At 51.8% G+C, this 20,411-nt stretch overlaps 1 protein-coding gene across 1 annotated transcript in view; it reads right to left on the minus strand.

The window, feature by feature from the left end:
- Window positions 1-17,514, minus strand: part of CCND2 (cyclin D2) — a 29,627-nt gene extending 12,113 nt beyond the window's left edge. The window contains exons 1-4 of the mRNA XM_058559024.1: window positions 17,044-17,514; window positions 15,056-15,271; window positions 12,322-12,481; window positions 2,804-2,952 (exon numbers count right to left, since the gene is read on the minus strand). Coding sequence (XP_058415007.1) covers window positions 2,804-2,952; window positions 12,322-12,481; window positions 15,056-15,271; window positions 17,044-17,238 — 720 coding nt within the window. The 5' untranslated portion in view covers window positions 17,239-17,514. The remainder of the gene's footprint in view (window positions 1-2,803; window positions 2,953-12,321; window positions 12,482-15,055; window positions 15,272-17,043) is intronic.
- Between the last annotated feature and the right edge of the window lie 2,897 nt (window positions 17,515-20,411).

Raw genomic sequence — 20,411 nt, forward strand, 5'->3', positions numbered from 1 at the left:
GCGTGTATCAGCATTTCATTTCATTTCAAGGTTGAATAATATTTCCTTGCATGTACATACCACATTTTGTTTCTCCGTTCCAAGGACAATTTCTATCACCAAGTTTACTCTGCTGGGAGGCCTGCGTTTACATTAGGCCTGGTGAGGTCCTTCCTCTGAGCTGATTTCCTACTGCATTTATAGTTCTCATACATTACTGAGTACTCGTTCATTGACGGTCTTCATTTGCTAGTTTACATGCTTTACTCTTGGTTCTCCATACAATCGCTAAGTTCCTTGAAGGCAGGAACCTCATCTTTCATTTCCCATGCACTACCCACTCACCCCAACTTCTACCATGCCTTGGGTCCATGCCTTGCTCATCTCTTATGCCTTGCTCATAAGGCAACAGTCTGCAAAAAGTGGACCTTTAATAAATATTTTCAGAAATGATTGGAGAGTAAGTGCTTGAAATGGACTTCTTGACTCATGAAATGGTAAAACAGAGCTCAGGAAGCAAAACTCACCTCCCTCCAAATGCTCAGGCCTTCTAAATTCTAGTCCCTTTATTTGCCTTCACTCTGAGCTTCACTCTTCAGAGCACACAGGCTCATGGATGCGGGGAGACTTAGCACTTGGAAGTTAGGCACACACAGATAGCCCAGCCCAGGGCTGCTCAAGCCTTTCCACTAAGAACATTTCTAGGGAGAGAGTGAATAAGTCTCTGGGGACCAGAGATAAGCTTGGAACTTACGGAAGTCTCAAGTTGTTATCTGAAGAAGTGGTATGAATTTTATATTCTATTATGTTCATGCTTGGTTTTTAATACTAAAATGTTTAACCCCAGGCTCACTGGTGAGCATGAGGCACATGCCTGCATATCCAGGTTAATAGCTGGGATTTATAGGAGGAGACCTCTAAGCTGGTTTTGTATCCATTTAACTCAGTCTGACAGCTGACTTGAACGGACTGGCTACATAGTATCTGGAAAGGGCCAGTAGTTTCTCCAGCATGAAATGAGAGACTGATTGCAGTCTTGAAAAGCAAAGCACAGCCCAAGAGCCTCAGTGGCACCCCAGGAGTGACCTCTGTCCATGTGAAACCAATAAGGGGTGACAAAAAGATGTGGAAGAAGGCTGGAGACCGGGTGGGGCAATCAGCCAATCAGAGCAGGTCTATAAATATCTGAAAGAGCTTACAATGCCTGGGGGTCAAACTCTTGTCACTGACATTTTTGTCTCTGGGGGTCGAGGAAGGGCTTGTCTTAAGCTGGTTGGGAGTCCTTTTTGCAAGGCAGCCTTAATAGGAGATATTCAGAAAAGGAAGGAAGCGTAACATTTCTATAAATGTTAAGTTCTGTCCAAGATTTGTCTCTAGAGGATTCAAAAAGCATTCTTCACGTGAAGCTGCACTGGAGGGGTCTTTTCAATCTGGATTTTGGAAACCGTGTTTAAAAAGCCTATGTTTTGGAGCTGGCATTTTACAAGCATATCTAAGAACTGTTTCAGAGGAGGACCCCAGGTTTGTTCCATCACGCCCTTCAACACCTCCCTGAGCCATTTCCCTGAGATGGTAATAAATGCCAAGGCAAAATATAGGGGGGGCGGTGGACGAGAAAACCAGCAAGCTGCAGCCCTGGGCTCTCCGAGGTTTAGCCTCCTGCTCAGCATCCCTGGTGGAGGCATCTGGCTGGCCTGTAAACCACATTATCCCCTACCTCAGTGTATTCCCACAGCAGGGCATTCAGAATCCCCCTGGAACATCCCGAGGGGGTCCTCATGGAGTTCCCCTGCATTCTTGAGCATCTCCATGGTGACTCACGAGGGCCACACAGCTAACAACCCTCTCAGTTGTCTTTAAACCAAAGGCCTTTTTCAAACAAAAAGATCCCAGGAGCTGCAGCAAGGGTGGAGTGCAAAGTTCCCAGGCCAGGCGTCCGAGCTTCCAGGTTCTCGTCCCAGCTCTGCTGCTGCCCTCCCCTCCCCCAGGCTGTGACCTCCGCCCTCTGTACCTCCCACCTCCTGCGGAAAACTATAGGAACTGCCTCTGACCTCTCAGAACCACCCTGGCTCGGACCTCCTGAGGATCACAATTTCCAACCAGCTGAATCAGAGCCTTACTTGACCCTGGTCTATCTCAAAAGCTTTCTTCTTCTTAAGAGCTTCAAATTCTGGCAACCAGAATTACAGCCTCTGGGCCGTGCACAGGGCACACACAGTGGAAAAATCTATAGCTAATAATAGTTCCTTGAATGTGTAGGGCACTTGATTCTTTTAAGAGTGCTTTCGAATCCATTACCACATTGAACAAAAGGGAAGTGAGAGACAGGCAGGCTTGAGAGGTCTGTCAAGGCCGGACACCATTCTTATGGTGGGCACCTCTTGTACCTCTGCTCCGTCCAGTGCAGCAGATCCCTGCTCTAGCTGTCCCTTCTGCTCTCTGTGCCTTCCAGCTTCAGTGTGTGTGAGGAGACACAAAAGATCCAGACTGTGGACGAGAGGCAGCCTGACAACGTGGACATAAATGGAAATGAAGCAACAATTCAGCCCCATTAGGAAGCCCAGGCCATAAAGGAAAACTGGTAAACAGCGCTCCCTCCCCCTTGTATCTGCTTGCTAAATTCTTTTCTCTATTTAATGGCACACAGCCTTTTGAAACCTTAAGAGGAGGCCTCATCTGTATTTTGTACTACCTTGGATATTGATCTTAGAAAACGGAAACCAACCACAAAAAATACCTCTGACACATCATCGTCAAACCGTCTCTTTCCCTGAGCTGAAAAGAGAGAAGTCTGGTCTTTACCAAGATGATGGCTGCCACCTACCACGTCTGTGTTGGTGATCTTGGCCAGCAGATCTACCAGGGCATCGCCAGTGAGCGAGCTCACGTCCTCATCCTGCTGGAGCCCACAGATGGCAGCTCCCACACTTCCAGTTGCGATCATTGATGGCGGGTACATGGCGAACTTAAAGTCTGTGAGAACAAGAGGCAAAAGGTCAGGGCACAGGAAGAATCTGGATCCAGGAGCTCCCCAGCCTGAAGATACTCAGAAATAGGGTGGTGGCAGGTCAGCTGCACAAGTGACCCCTTACTCTACAGACGCATACTCTCCTGACTCTTTCCTTCACAAGACAGCCTTTATTTATTTGCCATCACTGTGGCTGTTCCAGATTTAAAATGAGGAGACCGATGCAGGGAAAGTAGAGAGCTTATCCGAGTGCACACAGTGAATTCACCGAGGACTCAGGGCCCCCAAGCCTCAGCCCCACAATCTTGTGAGGGGTTAGTGTGTGCAAGGGACTATTCTGGGGAGGAAGGTGAGTGAGACACGGTCTCCTCTGGAGGTGATGGAGGAGCAGAGCGAGGAGGCCTGAGACCAGTAGAGGTAAGACAGCACACGTGCCACACAAGTGAGACAAAACAAGGGTTCTAGATGTTGGAAGGAGGAGGTAAAATTTTATGAAGAATGGTAATCCTAATGTAACTTTGCCGTATTCTCTGGATAGGCATCGAGGACTAATATGGCCCAAAACAAAAAAAGATGCTTTTACTAAAAAAAGGAAATGGGGGCCGGCCCCATGGCGTAGTGGTTAAAGTTTGGCTCCACTTCAGCAGCCCGGGTTTGCGGGTTTGGATCCTGGGTGCGGACCTACACCATTCGTCAAGTCATGCTGTGGTGGCAGCTCACATACAAAATAGAGGAAGACTGGCACAGATGTTAGCTCAGGATGAATCTTCCTCAGCAGAAAAAAAAAAAAAAAAAAGGAACTTAAGTCTTAAGTGAGAGAAGCAGCAACGGAGGGGACAAGGTGATGGGGGCTGAGTTTTACACAATTCCCAACTTCTAGCCCAATGCCAAGGACCTCAGAACATTAGAGAGAGAACAGGAATTTAATCAAGCACCCAAGATTAACCACTGCACCCTAACCAGATGGATGAGCTGGTTTAGATTTTATGGCTCTTGGGCCTGAAAATCCCATTTTCTTGCTGGAAAAAAAAAAAAAGAGTAGTTTGCTAGAGAGAAGTGCAAAATGAGGATAAATTTGAGGGGCTCAAACTCCCTCCATTTCCATTTCTCCAAGAGCAAATACAGAGAATGCCCTTATGCACTAGACGGCTCAGCTTGGGAGACTAAACATCCAATTTCTTCTGAGCACTCCCCAAAAGGAGCTGGTGAGCAAGATCAGCCACTGCTCCATCCATCAAGGGGAGATAAGGAAACCCACACCTTACTCCTGTTAGTGCTGCTAACAGGTACCACCTACCAACACATACAGTACCTTACACGTTACGTCCCATTTAAGCCACACATCAACCATATAAAGTGCACACAATTATTATCCTAATGTTGTGGGTGAGGATCCGAGACTTCTGAGGGTTTAAAGTGCCCTCACCCCTGCCCTGAGCTGATATGTTAAAGAGGCTGTAGTGTCATCACTACCTAGGACCTAACAGTCCTGGAGTGGAGCCAGTCTTCCGCAGTACGCTCTTTCTAGTTTCAGCATACTCCAGTGAATTTACTGTATGTGGAAGTGGAAGGGGGTCGGGAGGCAGGGTGCGGAGGGAAGACACGGGTCACCTTTCACATTATAGCATAAATATTAGGTTGAACCTACAAAAACAGTTCAACCTAATATTTCTCCTTCTTCCTGTTATAACAATATATTCCATGGACGACACCATCACGTCGGTGGTGTTCTTAGAAACCCCACTTGATCACAGAACCATGCACATGCCTTCCCTCCCATCTCCGCTGAATCTCATAACAGAGCAGGCCTGGCCGTCTGTCTGTCTTGCTCCTTGGCTTTCTCTCCTTAGCCCATTCACATTTCTACCTCTTGAGGGATGTATATTGTGGCGTTCCACCCACAACCTGCTGTGCACTAACCCCTCCAGGGCCTTCTCCATCCCCGTGGCCAGTGACAAAGCCGGCCTCTCTGCCTCCTGCTCTGCTGTAGGTCTCTTCCACATGGGGTCACAGGAGAGTGTTTCTCTGCCCAATAACCTCGTTAGCTTCCCCCTGTGACATTCATAATGCAGACGAGGCAGCCAGCCCATGGCCCTGGGCCCACGGTGGGAGCATCTGGCAGGGAAGGGCATCTCTGCCCCAGGCCTCAGACCAGGAAGCACACCTCACACATGGGTAACTTTGCTGTTCCACTGCATGCAAAACCAACTCCTATTTTTAGCAAATTAATTAACCTCTGGAAGCCAGGGAATTTATATGGGTGGTCCTGGGGTGCAGCAGGTGCTAGAGTTGCCCAGAAGGACTCTACCTCCCTTCTTGCTTTGCTAAGATACTGCTGAGGGGAGTTCCCCTGGGGACATTGTCCGCTGCCCCCAGAATTGGGGAGCACTGTGTGCATGAACATGGCTGCCTCTTGGCAGCTCAGAGGGGCACAGACTGGGCAGAGTGCTCCAGTGGCAAGAGAAAAAGAGCTGCTAGAAGCTGGGCCAGCCCCTGTGCCACTCCTCCGCTGCCCACAGAGCAGCAGACCAGTGTCTGCTCTAGAACCCTGGGCAACTGCCCAGCTCCTCTGAGTTAGTCAGACAGGAGGCGACGCTAGCACTAAAGCCAGGTCCACACTGCAAGACCCTGGGCAAGTCACTTCGTCCCTCCAAGCCTGGGAATTCCGTTTGTCTAAAAAGGGGTTACATGAGTTACATCAGCAGTTTTAAAACTTCCAGTTGCAACTCATTAACGGGCCATGAAGTTCATTTGTCGGTCGTGACCAGCATTTTCTGTTGTTTAATTGAACAGAATAGGATAGAAAGTATCAGGAAGTAATGCATATAGTAAGAGTAGGTATTGTTTTGAGAAACTTTTGTATCAGTTTGACGTACCCTTATGAGTATCCTGAGTTGTGTTATAAAATGTATTTCTTCCTTCAGGGTTTAAGTAAAAAGCTGGAAGACAGTAGGCTGACTAATCTCCCAGGTGCCTTCCAGCTCTAATTTGCTTTTACTTAAGGATCTGGAATAAGAATGAGTCCTAAGAAAAAGTACAAGTACGAGACAATAGAAATAGCATGGCTTCCACCAGCCAGCAGTCACAAGGCATCTGTCCCCACAGAGCAGTGCTAGTTCTGCAGGGCATCAGGGGCTGCCCCACCACCACTTGCAGGGACACCCCCTCTCTGCTGGTAGGGGAAACAGCAGAGAGGAAAACACCAGAATGAAACATCTGAAGGGTCGTGTCCTTGTACTAGCTCTATTTAGCCAACTTCTACACTCACCCGTGGAAATTTCCACCCAACCCATTCAGCCATTCCTGGAAACCTTAAACTTTGGCTGCATAACCATATTGAGAGATGCTCACGATATCCACTTGAGAGAAGGGGGCAGAAAAATCAAAACTTCATGCACGCTTGCTATGATCAAGATTGCAATCTTCCATAAATATATAAATACATATATACACATGCATATGGATGCACTGGGAGGATACGCAGAAAATGTTCGTAAAATTTCCTACCATTAGGAAGGGGAAATACTAATATGTTCGTAAAATTTTCTTTTAATATTATTTTATTTTAGCAAATAAAAACCAACTAAAAACCTCTCAAATCTCTACATCTCTTGGTGAAAAATGCCAGTAAGCTGCATCTTGGTGCAGAAGGCACACTCAGGGGTGAGGGTCTATTTCCACCCTCAGTTGCCCACCTGGAAAGGAGAGATGTTTGTGACTTCCTGAGAGCCCTCCTCCTGCAGCAGAATGAGAGGCAGTTAACTGACCAGGGACCCATCCAGATTGAGTTATTACAACGTGTTCCTCCCTGTTCCAGGCAGCACGGATAATTCCCCCAAGATATAAAACACAGTAATACAATGCAGCATGGTGCGTCCTAAATGGCTAAGTATGTATTACATGGGTAACTTCTCAAGAAACTTCTTAAAGAAAGGAGGTGCTCAAGTGGACAGGAGCATTGGGGATACCTAGGAGGACTCTCCAAGGAGCTGGCAAGGATTTAGACAGCAGAGTCAAGAAGGTCCAAGAATCAGAAGGTGCAGTGCGTGGAGGCTGACGTCCCACTACCTACCAGCTGTGTGAAGATGGGCAAGTTAACTGAGCTCTCTGAGCCTCCGTTTTCCCCCCTTCAAGTAAGGATAATGATACCCACCTCACAGGGTTGCTCTGACTAAAACAATCCATGTAAAAGTACAGTGCCTGCCTCATAGTAAGCAATAAACGTCAGCCACCACCACCACCATCGTCGTCACCACCATCCCTATTCTTACCACTGGAACTTCCTATGGGCTTGTGATGGGCAACTCTGACTGCTGGAGATTCTGTTCAGCATCTGCAGGGGTGAGGAGAAAGGTGCCCAGCATCCCTGGACTGCAGGCAGATGCTGAGAGCAGGCCAAGCATGCCGAGGCCAGGAAGAATGAGAGCTCTGGGCTGCCTGGAGAATCCTCCACTGTCAATCATGTGTGTGCCCCAGAAATGACCTCATTGAGTCCCCAAAGCCTCCTGCTGGTCTGTCAGGAGTGGGAGAAACCGAGGTCCCACAGGAGAATGGAAAGAGCTCACAAGCATGCAATGAGTGAAAGTCAGAAGTTGGCAACTCTCTTCCCAGGGTACCCCATATTCATCCAGAGGCAAGAACAACGCCCACACACTAGAAGCCTCTGCATGACCTCCTCCCTCCTAATGAGGAGGTGGAGGCAAGGGGCACACTCTAGGGGGATCCCAGCTCTACAGATGAGCACAGGCACCTCGGGTGCTGTGTGCTCATCCCCGTGGTAGTGATGGTGAGGTATTAATAAAAAACAACTCCAAATTCATCTCTTTCAAAACACTTCCTTTGACAGGTGAATCAATGAAATCTTGAGAGGTTAAGAGACTTGTCTAATGTCTAATGCTGGGCCTGGGGTTAAGATCGAGTCTTCTGGACTCTGGATCCAGTGCTCTTTATAACTCACCAGAAGGTGACTAGCTCCTCAAGGTCACCTCCCACATCCCACCAAGGAAGACAAGGTCGTCTTTCCTATCAGAAGTGGAGGAAAGAGCCCTGGCTCAGGAGTCAGAGGCAGGTCTCAGTCCTAGCCATGGCACCAGCAAGCACGAGCTGTTCACCACCAGAGCAGCTCCTCGGGGCCCCGCTGGGCTCCTTAATCTGGCCGTGAGAAGTGCTCCATAGTCATCAACTTGGCACCTGCCCTTCTTGGTAAGATTTCACGGAAGAAAGAGTTCTGAGCTAGACGGGTTTAAGACCATGGATTACCCGGCCCTATGCGGTGAGTCCAGCCCTGCTTGTTTTGGCTCCAGTGGCAAGGCCTAGTGTACAAGTGAGTGCTTTGCTTTTGCTCGCCACTAGGGGGCGAGAGACACTTGTTCTGAGGCTGAAGACAAATAGGGAAGCCCCAGTCAGGCCTTCCCCCCCCCCAACCTGCAGTCAGGTGGAAGTTTAAAAGGCCAGAACCCTGGGTGCTCATTGGCCAACAAATGACGTCAGCAGCACGCATCTCATCTGCCACCCCCAGAATAGGTTCAGCACGCCCTGTCCTTGACAGCTGAGGCCATTTCACTCCTCAGGCCTCAGGGGAGGTGGAGGGGGGGAGATGGCTGGAGAACAGCAAGCAGCCTGCTCCTCATTCATCTACAGCCAGATAGGAAATGAGATAGCCCTCCTCACACCGCCTGTCCCCACGGGGCGCACTCACAGAAAAACCAAGACTCCCGGTTCCACACACCACTTCCCCTCAGCCCCGTGACCTCTCAGCCATGGAGGCAGCTCAGAGGCTCACAGATGGAAAGGCGGTTTCAATTCTTCCCTTCTGACAACCACTGAGGCAAACCTCCCTTTCTGAGTCAAGGACCAAGTCATCTACCCTCTCTGAGCCACCACTGTCTTACCACCACCTGGGGATGAAAAGTCAGGAAACACCTTTAGGTAAAGCCAGGAGGACCTGGAGAGCACATGAGTTGTCATTGTCTCTGGGGCTCAGGCCCTGGGTGGGGAGCCCAGGACTGGTGTGTGTGGCACAAGAGCGAAGTACAGCATCTTGAGGTGGGGCTCCTGGGCAAAAAGGGGAGACGGCGGTGGCCAGGGGCAGGGAGCTAAGCACCTCCTCCCCACCCCCGCACCAAGCTCAAACTCAACGCCACTGGCCCTTCTAGACTAACTGGAATCATCTGTTGAGCATGATATCATGCATCAAGAATCTCCCAACGCCAGAGCACAATCCTGAGTCATCTCCAGTGGTCTTCTTTCCTCATCTGCAGACCTGAGGGGCTCTACCATCAGAGCTACAGCCAGGGGAACACTAAGGCTCAGTTCTGCTTCCCGGGCATCAAAAGCTCTAGCAAAGGGAGTACCAGGAGCTGGTAGTTATAAAGGTCGCCCCCTCACCCCCAAGGCCTCCACTGACCAGGACCAGCCCGCAGAGGGGTGCCAGGCAGTTGGAGGCAGTCTCGCTCCCAGAAGCCATTTGGGGCTGTGCAGGGAAGGGAACGGGGGCACCTCTCGTCTCACCACTATCTCATCCTCAAGCCCCGAGAGGAAGACTGACGCTCCACTACCCTCCCCGCTGCTCTCTGTGCTCTCCCGCTCTCTTCCCCTTTCACACACACATACGCTCTCCACACGGACGGCAGAACCACAGCCAGCTCTTTCACAACCAGCTTTTCCCATAAACTAGCCCCACAGCCCGGCTACCATCTCCCCGGACCCACTGTGGGGCTCCAAGACCCTGGCTGCAGCTGCTGCTTCAGCTCCACGGCAGACTATCCAGGACTGGGGGGACAGGAGAGGGCACGACGCTTAAGGAACAGGCTGGAGGGTCTTGGTGTTGCCTACTTCTGGTCCTCAGTTACCCCGCCCCCGCTACCTGCAGGGTAGCTCTCACCCAGCCGTCACACCCTGGCCCCAGAATGTGGAATCTCATCTAACTGGAAGGTGCTTCCTCCAAGAAAAACAGCCCTTGACTTTCATTCTGTCAGGCCGACTGCTGTAAACCTCCATGCAGTGGTGACTCGACGTGACTCAGTCATTCATCCAAGCTCAAGTGCAGGTCAGGAAAGAAATGCCTTGAGAGCCAGGCCCATCCTTTCTAGACCCAGGAAGCTTCTGAGAGCCTCCCTCTGCTCTGACCAGTCCACGGCTGAGCTCAGTACTCGGCATGTGGTTTTCATTTGGTTAGAGATGTTCTTTCTCCCATCCTTCCCCACCTCCTGCCCAAAGCTAGCTCAAGGCTCCCAAAAGGCAGTCTTCACGACTTCCTCTGCCTCCCCTCAGACCTCTGTCCTCAGTCCTTGAATCCCAGGCTCCCTACTCTGGCCCCAAAGTTGGCTGCCACCCCAAGGATCTGGGCAAGAAGGCCAAGAGTGGGGGATGGGATCCTCAATTTTAGAAAATGGACCTTTACAGAATCTGGGGATCTGCCTATGCCTGGGTATTTCTACCCACCATCCCTACTCCAATCAGAGATCAGAGAGGAGGAACGGGCAGACAGACCCCAAAAGATCTGTCAGTCAAGAGACAAGGTCAAAGCAGAACTCTGGCCATCAACAGCTGGGCAACGGCCGAGCTGCGGGTCGGGGGTCAGCTGTCCTAGGGCCAGAGAAAAAGACTGGTTGACCCCTCCCCCAGAGTGAATCATAACAGAGAGGAAGGGAACAGCCAGGCCTGGGAGACAAAATGAAAAGTCAATGAGGGACTGACCTCTCAGGCCCAGGCCAGACAGCAGAAGAAGGGAGGAAGCAAAAGAATGGCTACTGTCTAAAAGGCAGCAAAGATCCATGGGGGCTCTGAAGAATCGTCCCCCAGGGCTGCAGGAAGGGCAGCTAACTCTCCCCCAAAGGGGCACAGGGCACAGACGGAAGCCGTGAGGCCCGGTCTGGATCTGGAAGGGCAGGACTAAACAAAACCAGCGAAAGGAAACCTGTGCCCTGGAATCAAACATGGGTGGCTTGGAATCCTACATTCAAACCAGCGAAGGCAAAGCAAGGGGTCCTGCTGGAATCAGATGAGGGCGGCTGGAAAGGCCATCATATCCATCTGAGCTGGAACAAATTAAAATCGGAGACAGTGGCATTTTCACAGTTAGTACCGAGGCATGTCGTCCTGCACAGTCCTTGGTCTACAAAGTACTTCATCGCATATCATCTCTTTCTCATTTTCATTTTCCTAACCACCCTGAAAATGCTGTAGGATCACGTATCAACAGGCAGGTTTTGCAGAAAAAGCTGAGGTTCAGAGAAGTTACGCAGCCTGCCCTAGGTCATCCAGTGATAAGCAGCAAAGCCTGACCTTTTGACCGTGAACACAAAGCATATACACTATTGCATATTGTATGATCATCTGCACATACTCATGAATAACATGTAACAAGATATGGAAAAAGTTAACCCCTGAGTCCCACCTATGCCATTCAAGCACTCCTGGCAAACTTGAGCTGAACTCCTCCCCCCGCCCCCTGGGGGCGAAAGATCTGCCCAAATGGTCAGTTCTTTGCTTAACATTTCTGAGTGTGAAAATATGAACTCCTGACGTCTCTCCCGGAAGATTAAGGTTCCAGGGTCTCTACCATGGCCACTACCAAGAAAGAAACAGTAGAAACTGTCCCAAGTTCAGTTTAATGAGACAGCGTCAAACCACTGCCTTTAGTTTATTAGGAAAATGGAAAGCAACCGGGCCGATAAGAACTATGTATCAACTGTGGGATCAACATGGTGAGTGGAAAGCTTTTAACATGAGAAAGCCAGTTGGGATTGCTACGAGAAAGGCTGCAACCCAAATCACAACCCGGGTGCACGAAGGGAAGGCATCAGGACCCAAGGCTTAGAAAGTCCGTCCTTGCTGCAAGCCAGCCGGGTTCACTCGCCGGACCAGCAGAGGGAACAGCTAGAAGGCTATAAATGCCCCACAGTAAAAAGAATTCCTTCGGCCTCCCTTACCACTTATCAGGGCAGCAGCACATTTATCTTGACGGTGTTCCTTTAACCTGTATTTGCTCCCATCCCCCCAAATTTCCTCTTGGACTTATCTCCAATCCATCCTTTTCCTCAAAAGATTAAAGATTCAAACACAACCAGAGAGCAGTATATATAATCTTCAAAGAGCACTTTAGACATCATAAAGAATATTTTAACAGGCACAATTTTTTTCCCTTACCACACCTGTCCTCATAAACCATTTATGAGTTCAGCAGAGAAAGAGAATATACCAGCTCAGATAAAGTAAAGGAAAACCAGCCCAGGAATGAAACCTTGGACTCTAGATTAGATGGGACCACCCCTTCCCTAAACCCGCAAACCCAAGGTAGTACCCAAGTCGGCCTCCCCTTGAACACCCCCCCAAGGGCTCTCGGGCCTCCCCTGGCTCCAGGCTGCTCCTACCAGTGGCACACAGAGCAATGAAGGTCTGTGCGTGCTTGCGGATCAGAGACAACTTCTCGTTGGGCTGGGGCAGCTTGCGGAGGATGTGCTCGATGAAGTCATGAGGAGTGACGGCTGCCAGGTTCCACTTCAACTTCCCCAGCACCACCAGCTCCCACTCCTGGTGAGGAACGGAGGAAGAGAAGAGTATAAAACCCGAGGGCCGACCTGGTGTTGGAGCTGGGGGTTGGGATCCAGACCAGTTTTAATGATGCTCATTAGGACGCTGCCAGATCGTAAGGCGGGCCCATTCGTCCAAGTGCCCCTAAAGCTCTGAAGTTGTTGATGGCTCTTCTTATGCTTCAGACGTCAGGCTCCACGGGAATAATGAGGGCCCAGGTGGCAGCTGCCAAGATTCTACTCTCTTCTATGTATCGTTTTCTCTCCAGCTCCCCTACTCCCACCCACCCTGATTTCCACGCAGTGCTGTTGCCCGCCCACCCAGAAGGTCGCACCTACAGTAAGACACTGCCAAGGTCATTGTGGCCCTTTGGTAGTAATTTATTGTCTATGTCTCTATCACTGGATTAATAGTCTTTTTAATCCTCATGGAGAAATGATGCACACAGATAAAGCTCAAAATAAGGTTCCTTGACCCAAATCCTTGGCAGCCAATTAGCTTGCTTGTAGTTGGTGCCAAAAAGTGCCATTTTTCTCTCTGCTGTTAAAACTTTCCCCTCGACATACAATGCAGAAATCTTGGGGAAATGATACTCAGCCAGAGAGCAGCCTTTCACCTAGATGTTGCACAGGCCTTTGTCATTGTGACTGAAGGACCAGAATCCCACGAGGAACCTCGTTTTGCAGTTAGACATGATTCTGGGCAAGGTGATAGCGCTTGTCCAAGGTCACGGAATCTCTCAGTCCAAATGCTGGGACAATCAATCCCCTCCCCCAGGGGCCTCTCCCCACAGCCCACCTAGTGCAAAACCTTGTTTCTCTGCCTTATGGAGATATTTTGGGGGAATTGTGGTCACAGGGAAAGAAGTCAAAAAGAAAACCTTAAAAATATGTGCAATCAGAGGGAAAACAGGCCTATCAATCAATCATCAGAAGAAGAATGAGAGGCAGAGACCAGCGCGGCAGTGTACCCCACTGTCCCATTCACTCCAAGATGCCCGACTCTTCTCCATTTGCAGAGCCAGCAACCAGAGCCCCATCCCCCTCCTGCAGCACTAACTGGCTGTGTGGTCTGGGGGGATCCCTCCCTTCCCTGGGCTTCAGCTTTCTCATTTATAAAATACGAGGACTCTTCCAGACCCCAACTTCTCGGATAAAGAGACAGGGAATGGAAAAAGGCAGGTTTGTCTGGAGCAACATAAATGAGCTTGGCTGGTCCTGGAAAAATTGGGGTTGTTCCGAAGCACACCTCAGTCCACTATCACGTTGAAATAAATGAACCAAATGAAAAGCAAACTGGTTCCCAATTCTAGCAATTTTTTCTTTACAAGCCTTGAAGTCTGCCTTGGCGTTTTACAGAAGGTGGGGTAAAAAAACCCCTGATAGACTACTAACAACCAGGGTCTTCAAATATAGCTTAAAATTCCAGCCCTCCCTCCTCACAGGCGCATGTGAGTACAAACCACTCCACTTGTCCCATTATTAAAGGAAGCAGATCTCCCAGAAGAAAGCACCTTTCTGGGCCTCTCAGACCAAACCAGAAGCAGCTGAAATCTGGCAGTGGTTCAAAGGTGAAGTCATTCATGCCCCTCTCTACATTCTCGGCAATTCTATCCTTGCACATGTCTGCCACTAGATGGCAGCACAGCCCCAGAAAGGAAGGCCCCCTCACAAAGAGCTCAGTTCTAGCAGCCACTCTCAGCCCTGTGGACTTCGTGCAGGCCTTGCCTGTAAGGAGCGGGAGGGGGTGGGAAGAGGGGGCCCCTTTTTTAAACAGTGCAGAGAAAGGTGTGCAGACCACTGAAGGTGGGCCTCGGAGCTGCTCTACCATTCCAGTTCTGCTGAAACACTGACGTCTTAAGTGTGAAGCTGCAGGGAAAAAAAAGTTAGACGGGGTGGGAAAAAAAAGTTAGACGGGGTGGGAAAAAGGTTTGCTGGCAGAAAACCAGAGTCAAGACAGGACCCCTGTGGTTGTACAGAGGTCACAGATCCACTGGAGCTAGGAACCAGGGCCTCAGATTCCTCCAATAAAGGGCCAAATTTTGACTCTGCTCAAAAGTCCTTGAGCTGATATTTAGTGAACAGCTACTATGTGCAGGTCGTCTCGAGACTTTATAGATAGGTAAGACACTACCTTTCAACTCTAGGTTCTTAGGAGACAGACCATGACACATTCCTATCATGTAAGAAGTTGGACTATTTTCTCAGAATTCAGTGACTGAAAAATCGGAATTTAATTAAAATGTCATCACTGTGTTCCAAGCTTCCCCCACACACACGCACACACATGTGCACACAGACGCACACGACAGCAAATGAATCTCCACAAAACAAATCTCGGTGAGGATTGTCTTCATGGATGTAGGCTCGGTGCTTAGCACAGTGCCCGGCACACAGTAGGGATACACACAACCTAATGTTAAAAGACATCTCCCATCAGTGTGAAAATTCCAGTGGTGGGTTAATTTTGCATCCTAAGAATCTGGTTTGGGGAGCGGTGAGTAGAAGCATATTAGGCCTGGAGAGAGCCACAAAAGAAGAGCAGAAATGGAGGGAGAAAGGGGACAGTCATTACCAGCAGCTCCTGAGGCTTGATGGAGTTGTCAGTGTAAATGCACAACTTTTCTGCCGTCAGGGGGATGGTCTCCTTGAGCTTGGAGGCCAGGAACATGCAGACAGCACCCAGAAGCTGCAGATGGGTCTTAGGAGTCGGGACTCCAGCCAAGAAGCGGTCCAGGTAATTCATGGCCAAAGGGAAGACCTCCTCTTCACACTTCTGTTCCTCACAGACCTACAATGGGAGTGGGCAAGCGCGGGGAGGGGCAGGAGAAAACAGTATGAGGAAAAGAGACAAAAAAAGAAAAAGCATAATCCATGGAAACAACAAAAAATATTTAATTTTTTTGTGGGGAGGGGGAGGGGAGTAGACTATGTGATAGGAATAAAGACGAGGAAATTGGGGTAAATCTAAATAGCCCATCTGTGCTTGGGTCTTCCCCAGGAGCCTAAGAAAAGAGGGGAATTCAAGATCCGAACCAGGAGGCAAAGAAATGCGCGCAGCCGCCGCAGCTCCGCGACGCTCCCTTTGCCTCCTCACTTCTTCGCTCACTCTCACTCACTCACTCTCTTTTTTGGATTTCGTCATCTTTTCAAAAAATCAATAAAAATATTCTGGAAGCTCCGGGGGTCCCCTTCTTGGTCCCATCCGGACCCTCAGACCCTGCTCTATCATTCCCGACAATTGGAAAAAATCTCCCGAGGGGTCCCCGCAGCCCAGGCGCCGCTATTGGGGGGGTGGGTGGGGAGAGGTGGGGAAGAGAGGGGGAGGGCGCAGAGGAGGAAGAGCGCCGCAGCCTCGGCGGCTGGAGTCTGAGCACGGGGCGACGGTTTCAAAAAATAATTAAAAATCGAGGAAATATCCTAGAAAAGCCCTTTTGGCGTGAAAACCCCAAAGAGGATGCAGGCTTCCCGAAAAGGAGGTTTCGGGTGCCGGGAAGGTCTGTATCTCGACCCCTGGGGCTTTGGATCCCGAGGGGACACTTGGAGGGGTGAGCGCCGCGGCGGGAGTGTCCGGCTGCGGCCCACAAGGGCAGAAACTGGGGAACGTGGTGACGAGCTGGGGGAAGACGAGGATCGGGGGGCCGCCGGAGAGAGGCCGGGGGACGCTGACCTCTCCTTTAGGGGTGCCCCGATATCTCCCCTACACACACCTCCTCCCCCCTTCCTACCCCACCCAAATCTCCGCACCGAGGAAACTGGAAAGCCAAACTGTAAGTAACCTTTGTGAGGTGGGGGTGGGGGGAGAGGGCACTATGAGAAGTGGGGTGGCCGGAATAACGGGGTGCGAGGGCGAGAGGGCGACGTTTTCCAGTCTTTCCAACCGGAGTTTGCAAAGCAACATGGCGAAACCACGGCAGGTCCAGAGCTGTGCATACGTGGGCACACGGCTTGCTCGGCAAAGATTTGGAGCAAGGGTAAAGAAGTGGTCTTTTGGGTTCCCCTAAAACACAGGTTTCTTCAATATGACTTCCGGGGCTCCTGAATTCCCCATTTCTCTCCTCCTCCCTCCTCCCTCCCCCTCCCCCCTTAAGTGCCAACGCGGAGTCGCGACCACATGCGGGGACCTGAGGCTAGGACGAATCTGCTCTGGCCTTTTGGGGGGCTGTTTTTTTATTTTTGGTTCCCGATTTCACGCTCCTAGTCCCTTCTTCACTGCACCGAAAGCAGCCGCAGCTTCGCAAAAGACAGGTCGGGATGGGGGTGGGAAGAAGAGGCAGCCACATGCAAGCACACGCGCACGGGATGCTCCCCCACCCCCGCCCCAGGACAGCCTCGTTTCTCCCAGATTTTCCTCCTCCCTCCTCTCCCCCTCCCCCAGTTAATCTTGCATCCTGCAAGGAACAGAAATGAAGCCACGCGTCTCGCCAAAGGGCGCGGGGTAACCTCGCGCACAGGAGCTGGGAGGCGAGCGCGGCGACTGCCCTCTTCCAGTTTTAGGGTCCCTGCGGGGGAGGGGGCGAGAATCCGGGTGGGGACAGACAGAGCGTCTGTCTGCGGACCTACCTCCAGCATCCAGGTGGCCACCATCCTGCGCATGTAGGGCTGGATGTCCTTCTGCACGCATTTGAAGTAGGAGCACTGGGGAAGGTAGCGCTCCTCGATGGTGAGCAAATTCTGCAAAACGCGGTCGTCGTAGAGCAGGTTGGCGTCCGGCACAGCCCTGCGGACCGGGTCCACCTCGCAGCACAGCAGCTCCATGGCCAACCCGGTGCCCAATCGTTCCCCTGCTCTCTCCGGACTGGAAAAGTTTTGTTTTATTTTTTTGGAGGGGGAGGGGAGAGGGTTCCCCTTACCTCCTTCCTTTGGCTAAATAGGGGGTTCTCGGGGGAAAGTTAAGAGCTGAGAGAGAAGCAGAAGAAGAAGAGAGGAAAGGGATGGGCGGTGGGAGAGGAGAGCCTCGGGGGCTGCTAACTCTGCCTGCCCTCCCCTTCAAACTGGTCTCGCTCTCCCCAGCTCGCTCTTCTCTCTGCTCGGCGAGGCAGTGACGCAAACTGGCTGGGCAGTTAGTTCTCCTCCCTCTCGCCTCGCTCCCCTCTCTGGTTCCTCCTCCCCTTCCCTCCCCTCTCGTCCCTCCCCTCCTCCTTTCAATCTCTCCCTCCCTCCCTCCTTCCCCTCTTGTTATTAAGGAGAACAGCAGCTGGCCCGACCTAACTTCAAACGCGGTCCCCCGCCTCCCCCACCCCTCTCCTTAGCTCTCCGAGGCCCTCTCCCTCCATCCAGCCCCGCATGCCTGGGGCCCCGGATAGGGGAACCCACAAAAAAACACCGCTTCTTATTTATTCCCTCTAATTTCTCACATTCTCTAGGTGTATCAGACCAAAATACAACTCTCCAACTTTGGCTTCTTCAAAACTGATCCTAACACTCCTGCTCAAATATTTAAGATCCAGGATGACGGGTAGATTACTTGAAGATGGGCTGGGCCCAGACAATTTAGAAATAGATTCCTTAAGTGAAAAATAAGGAGGACGATTTTAGAAAATAGCAACCTCGCATACCCAGAGATAAAGGTTATGTCCCTGAAATTTATATGTTCCTAATCATTTCGAAGTAGCTTCAAAAGCCCAATTAAAGCGACCAGAACAACGTCCCCCTGCTCGCCCCCCGCCCCCCGCCGATGTGTGTGGAGAGGAAGAAGAGGAAGGGGTGGGTGTTAGGAGGGAGGGGGCGGCTTCTCCGACGTGATAGAATGTGACCCTGGAGCAGAAACCGTCCTGTTCTTGGGGGCGCTACGGACGCCATTGGGAGACGCGGCGAAGCGGCAAGGGCTGCTGCAGGCAGGGGGCAGGGCTACCAGCGGTTCCTCCGCGGCCAGAGGCCACGCAGGAAAAACCCGCTTCCTCGCCCCTGCATCTGCTGACAAGCCGCCCGAGGTGTCTGCGCCGAGCGTGGCCACACTGATACAGCTTTCTAGGAAATAGTCCGGGAGGGGGAGGGGAGGGGGCGAGGGAGGGATTAGGTTTGGCTCCCCCTGCGCAGGGAACACCACCCCTTCCTTTCCTCGGAGGCCCGAGACTGCCACCCTTGGTTCTTCGCCTGCATCCTCGCCGACCCCTTGGGTTCACGCGTCACTCGCCAGCCCAGACTTTCTACCCGGGAGCGGGATTGCGGTGGAGACGCTGGCAGCGCAGGCGGCTCTGACAGGCTCAAATTCATCCTCGGGTCAAGGCTGCTTTTACAGGGGATATGGTGGCGTTTCCTCACCTCCTTCCTCCCGCCACCCCTACCCTGCCTCTCAGTGTTATTTCACTTTGGGAGTTAGGGGAGTGAGCCCAGCGTCCCAGCCTGTGGGCCGAGCTGGCACGTGCAGCGAGCATGGCGTGGGTCGGGGCTCCCTGGACACGCGGATGTCGACCGAATACCTCCTTCGCCGAGCAAGGGGGCCCGAACCGGGGCGTGGAGAGCAAGCGGGGGTGGGGGTGCTGGGTGAGCTGTTCGCTGGGTTCCCTGAAAGGCGGGGGGAGGTGGAATAGCGAAGGCGGAGAGTGAATAAACCAGAGGTGCTAGTGCTAGCGATTAACTCAGGCCCCGGGGCCAGCCCCTTTAAACGAGGGTGGGGCGGAAGGGGTGGGTGGTGGAGGGGAAAGGGGGGGATATCGCTTTAAAAGGGTGAGGAAGAGTTTGGGGCGCCGTCTCCCCTCCCTCTATTTGCATAGCCAATAGCTCTGGGGCTCCTGCTACTGCGCGCTGATTGTTACCGGGCAGATTACTTTTTTTTTTTTTTTTTTTTTTTTTTTTTTTTAGTAGGACGCCTTCCCCGCTACATCAAAAGGAAGCCAAGGGAGGGCGGAGGGAGCGCGGGGGCTGGGGCGGGCGAGGGCTGGGGAGAGGCCTGCGACCTTATCAATAGCCGCAGGAATTAGTATCCAATCTACAGTATGTAAAGAAAGGGAGGGAAGGGGTCGGGCGAGGAAAAAGTCTAATTGCTGGGGAAGCCATTAGCTTTCGGGAAGGAAAAGAGCGCACTGAAAAACCCAAGTTGCAAACTCAAAATGAAACAGTCCTGCGCAGCGGATGACACTCGGCCGAGTACAGTGTTCCTCGGAACAGAGTCGGTCCGTAACAGTTGCCTATTGATTTCAGTCAACTTGGACTTCCCGACTCAAGCTTTTGAGTCACTCTGGATAAATACGTTAACTTACATTTTAAGACCCCATAAAGGAATTACTCAGACTTCACCTTAGGTACCTTTGAGCGGATCAAAGAAAGCTGCGGGGCGGGGGGGGCAGTAGGGGTGAAAGGTATTTTCAAGTATAAATCTAACCCGACAGGCAAGGACAGAAGCCGGCGAGGGCTTCCAGCCTCTTGACATCACTTGATAACCAGCCGAGCGCAGTCTTTCTCCGCCTCCTTGCAGTTTCCCTGCATCCCGGGCCCTGGGTCTCCTGAAGGGGGGGGTCGGAGGGGAGGCGGGTGGTCGTCCTTGGGGCCTCGCCCACCCTGGGGAGAGAACCTGGGTGGCGAGTCCTCAAGTCTGTGGAGCGAGCCCAGGGCGCTCTCGTCCCTTCCTCCCCCCCCCGCCCCCGCCTGGCTTTCCGGAGCAATTCCGGCGAGGAGCGGGGCGGGGGAGAGGTGGCTGCGAAGGGGAGGGGCGCAGAGGGTCGCGGGCGTATGCCCCCTCTCCCCGCGGCCCTCTTCATTCACCGAGACCCGCGAGTTCGGACGCTTCCCGCGTGGCAGGCTCGCCTCTTCCAGTTCCCCATTCACTTCCCCTTCCTATTACGGGCTGTTCCCGAACATTAACCTCGCATCGAATCCGTCCCCGGGTCGAGCTTCAGTCTCCAGCCCATGCGGTGGGGCGTGAGAGGGTGCGGAGGTTGGCAGGAATGTCTCCGGGAGGCTTGGACTGGAAACTGAGTTTTCCCTTTTGG

The sequence above is a fragment of the Diceros bicornis genome, chromosome 17 (assembly GCF_020826845.1).
Source record: "Diceros bicornis minor isolate mBicDic1 chromosome 17, mDicBic1.mat.cur, whole genome shotgun sequence".
In the NCBI taxonomy this organism is placed as follows: domain Eukaryota; kingdom Metazoa; phylum Chordata; class Mammalia; order Perissodactyla; family Rhinocerotidae; genus Diceros; species Diceros bicornis.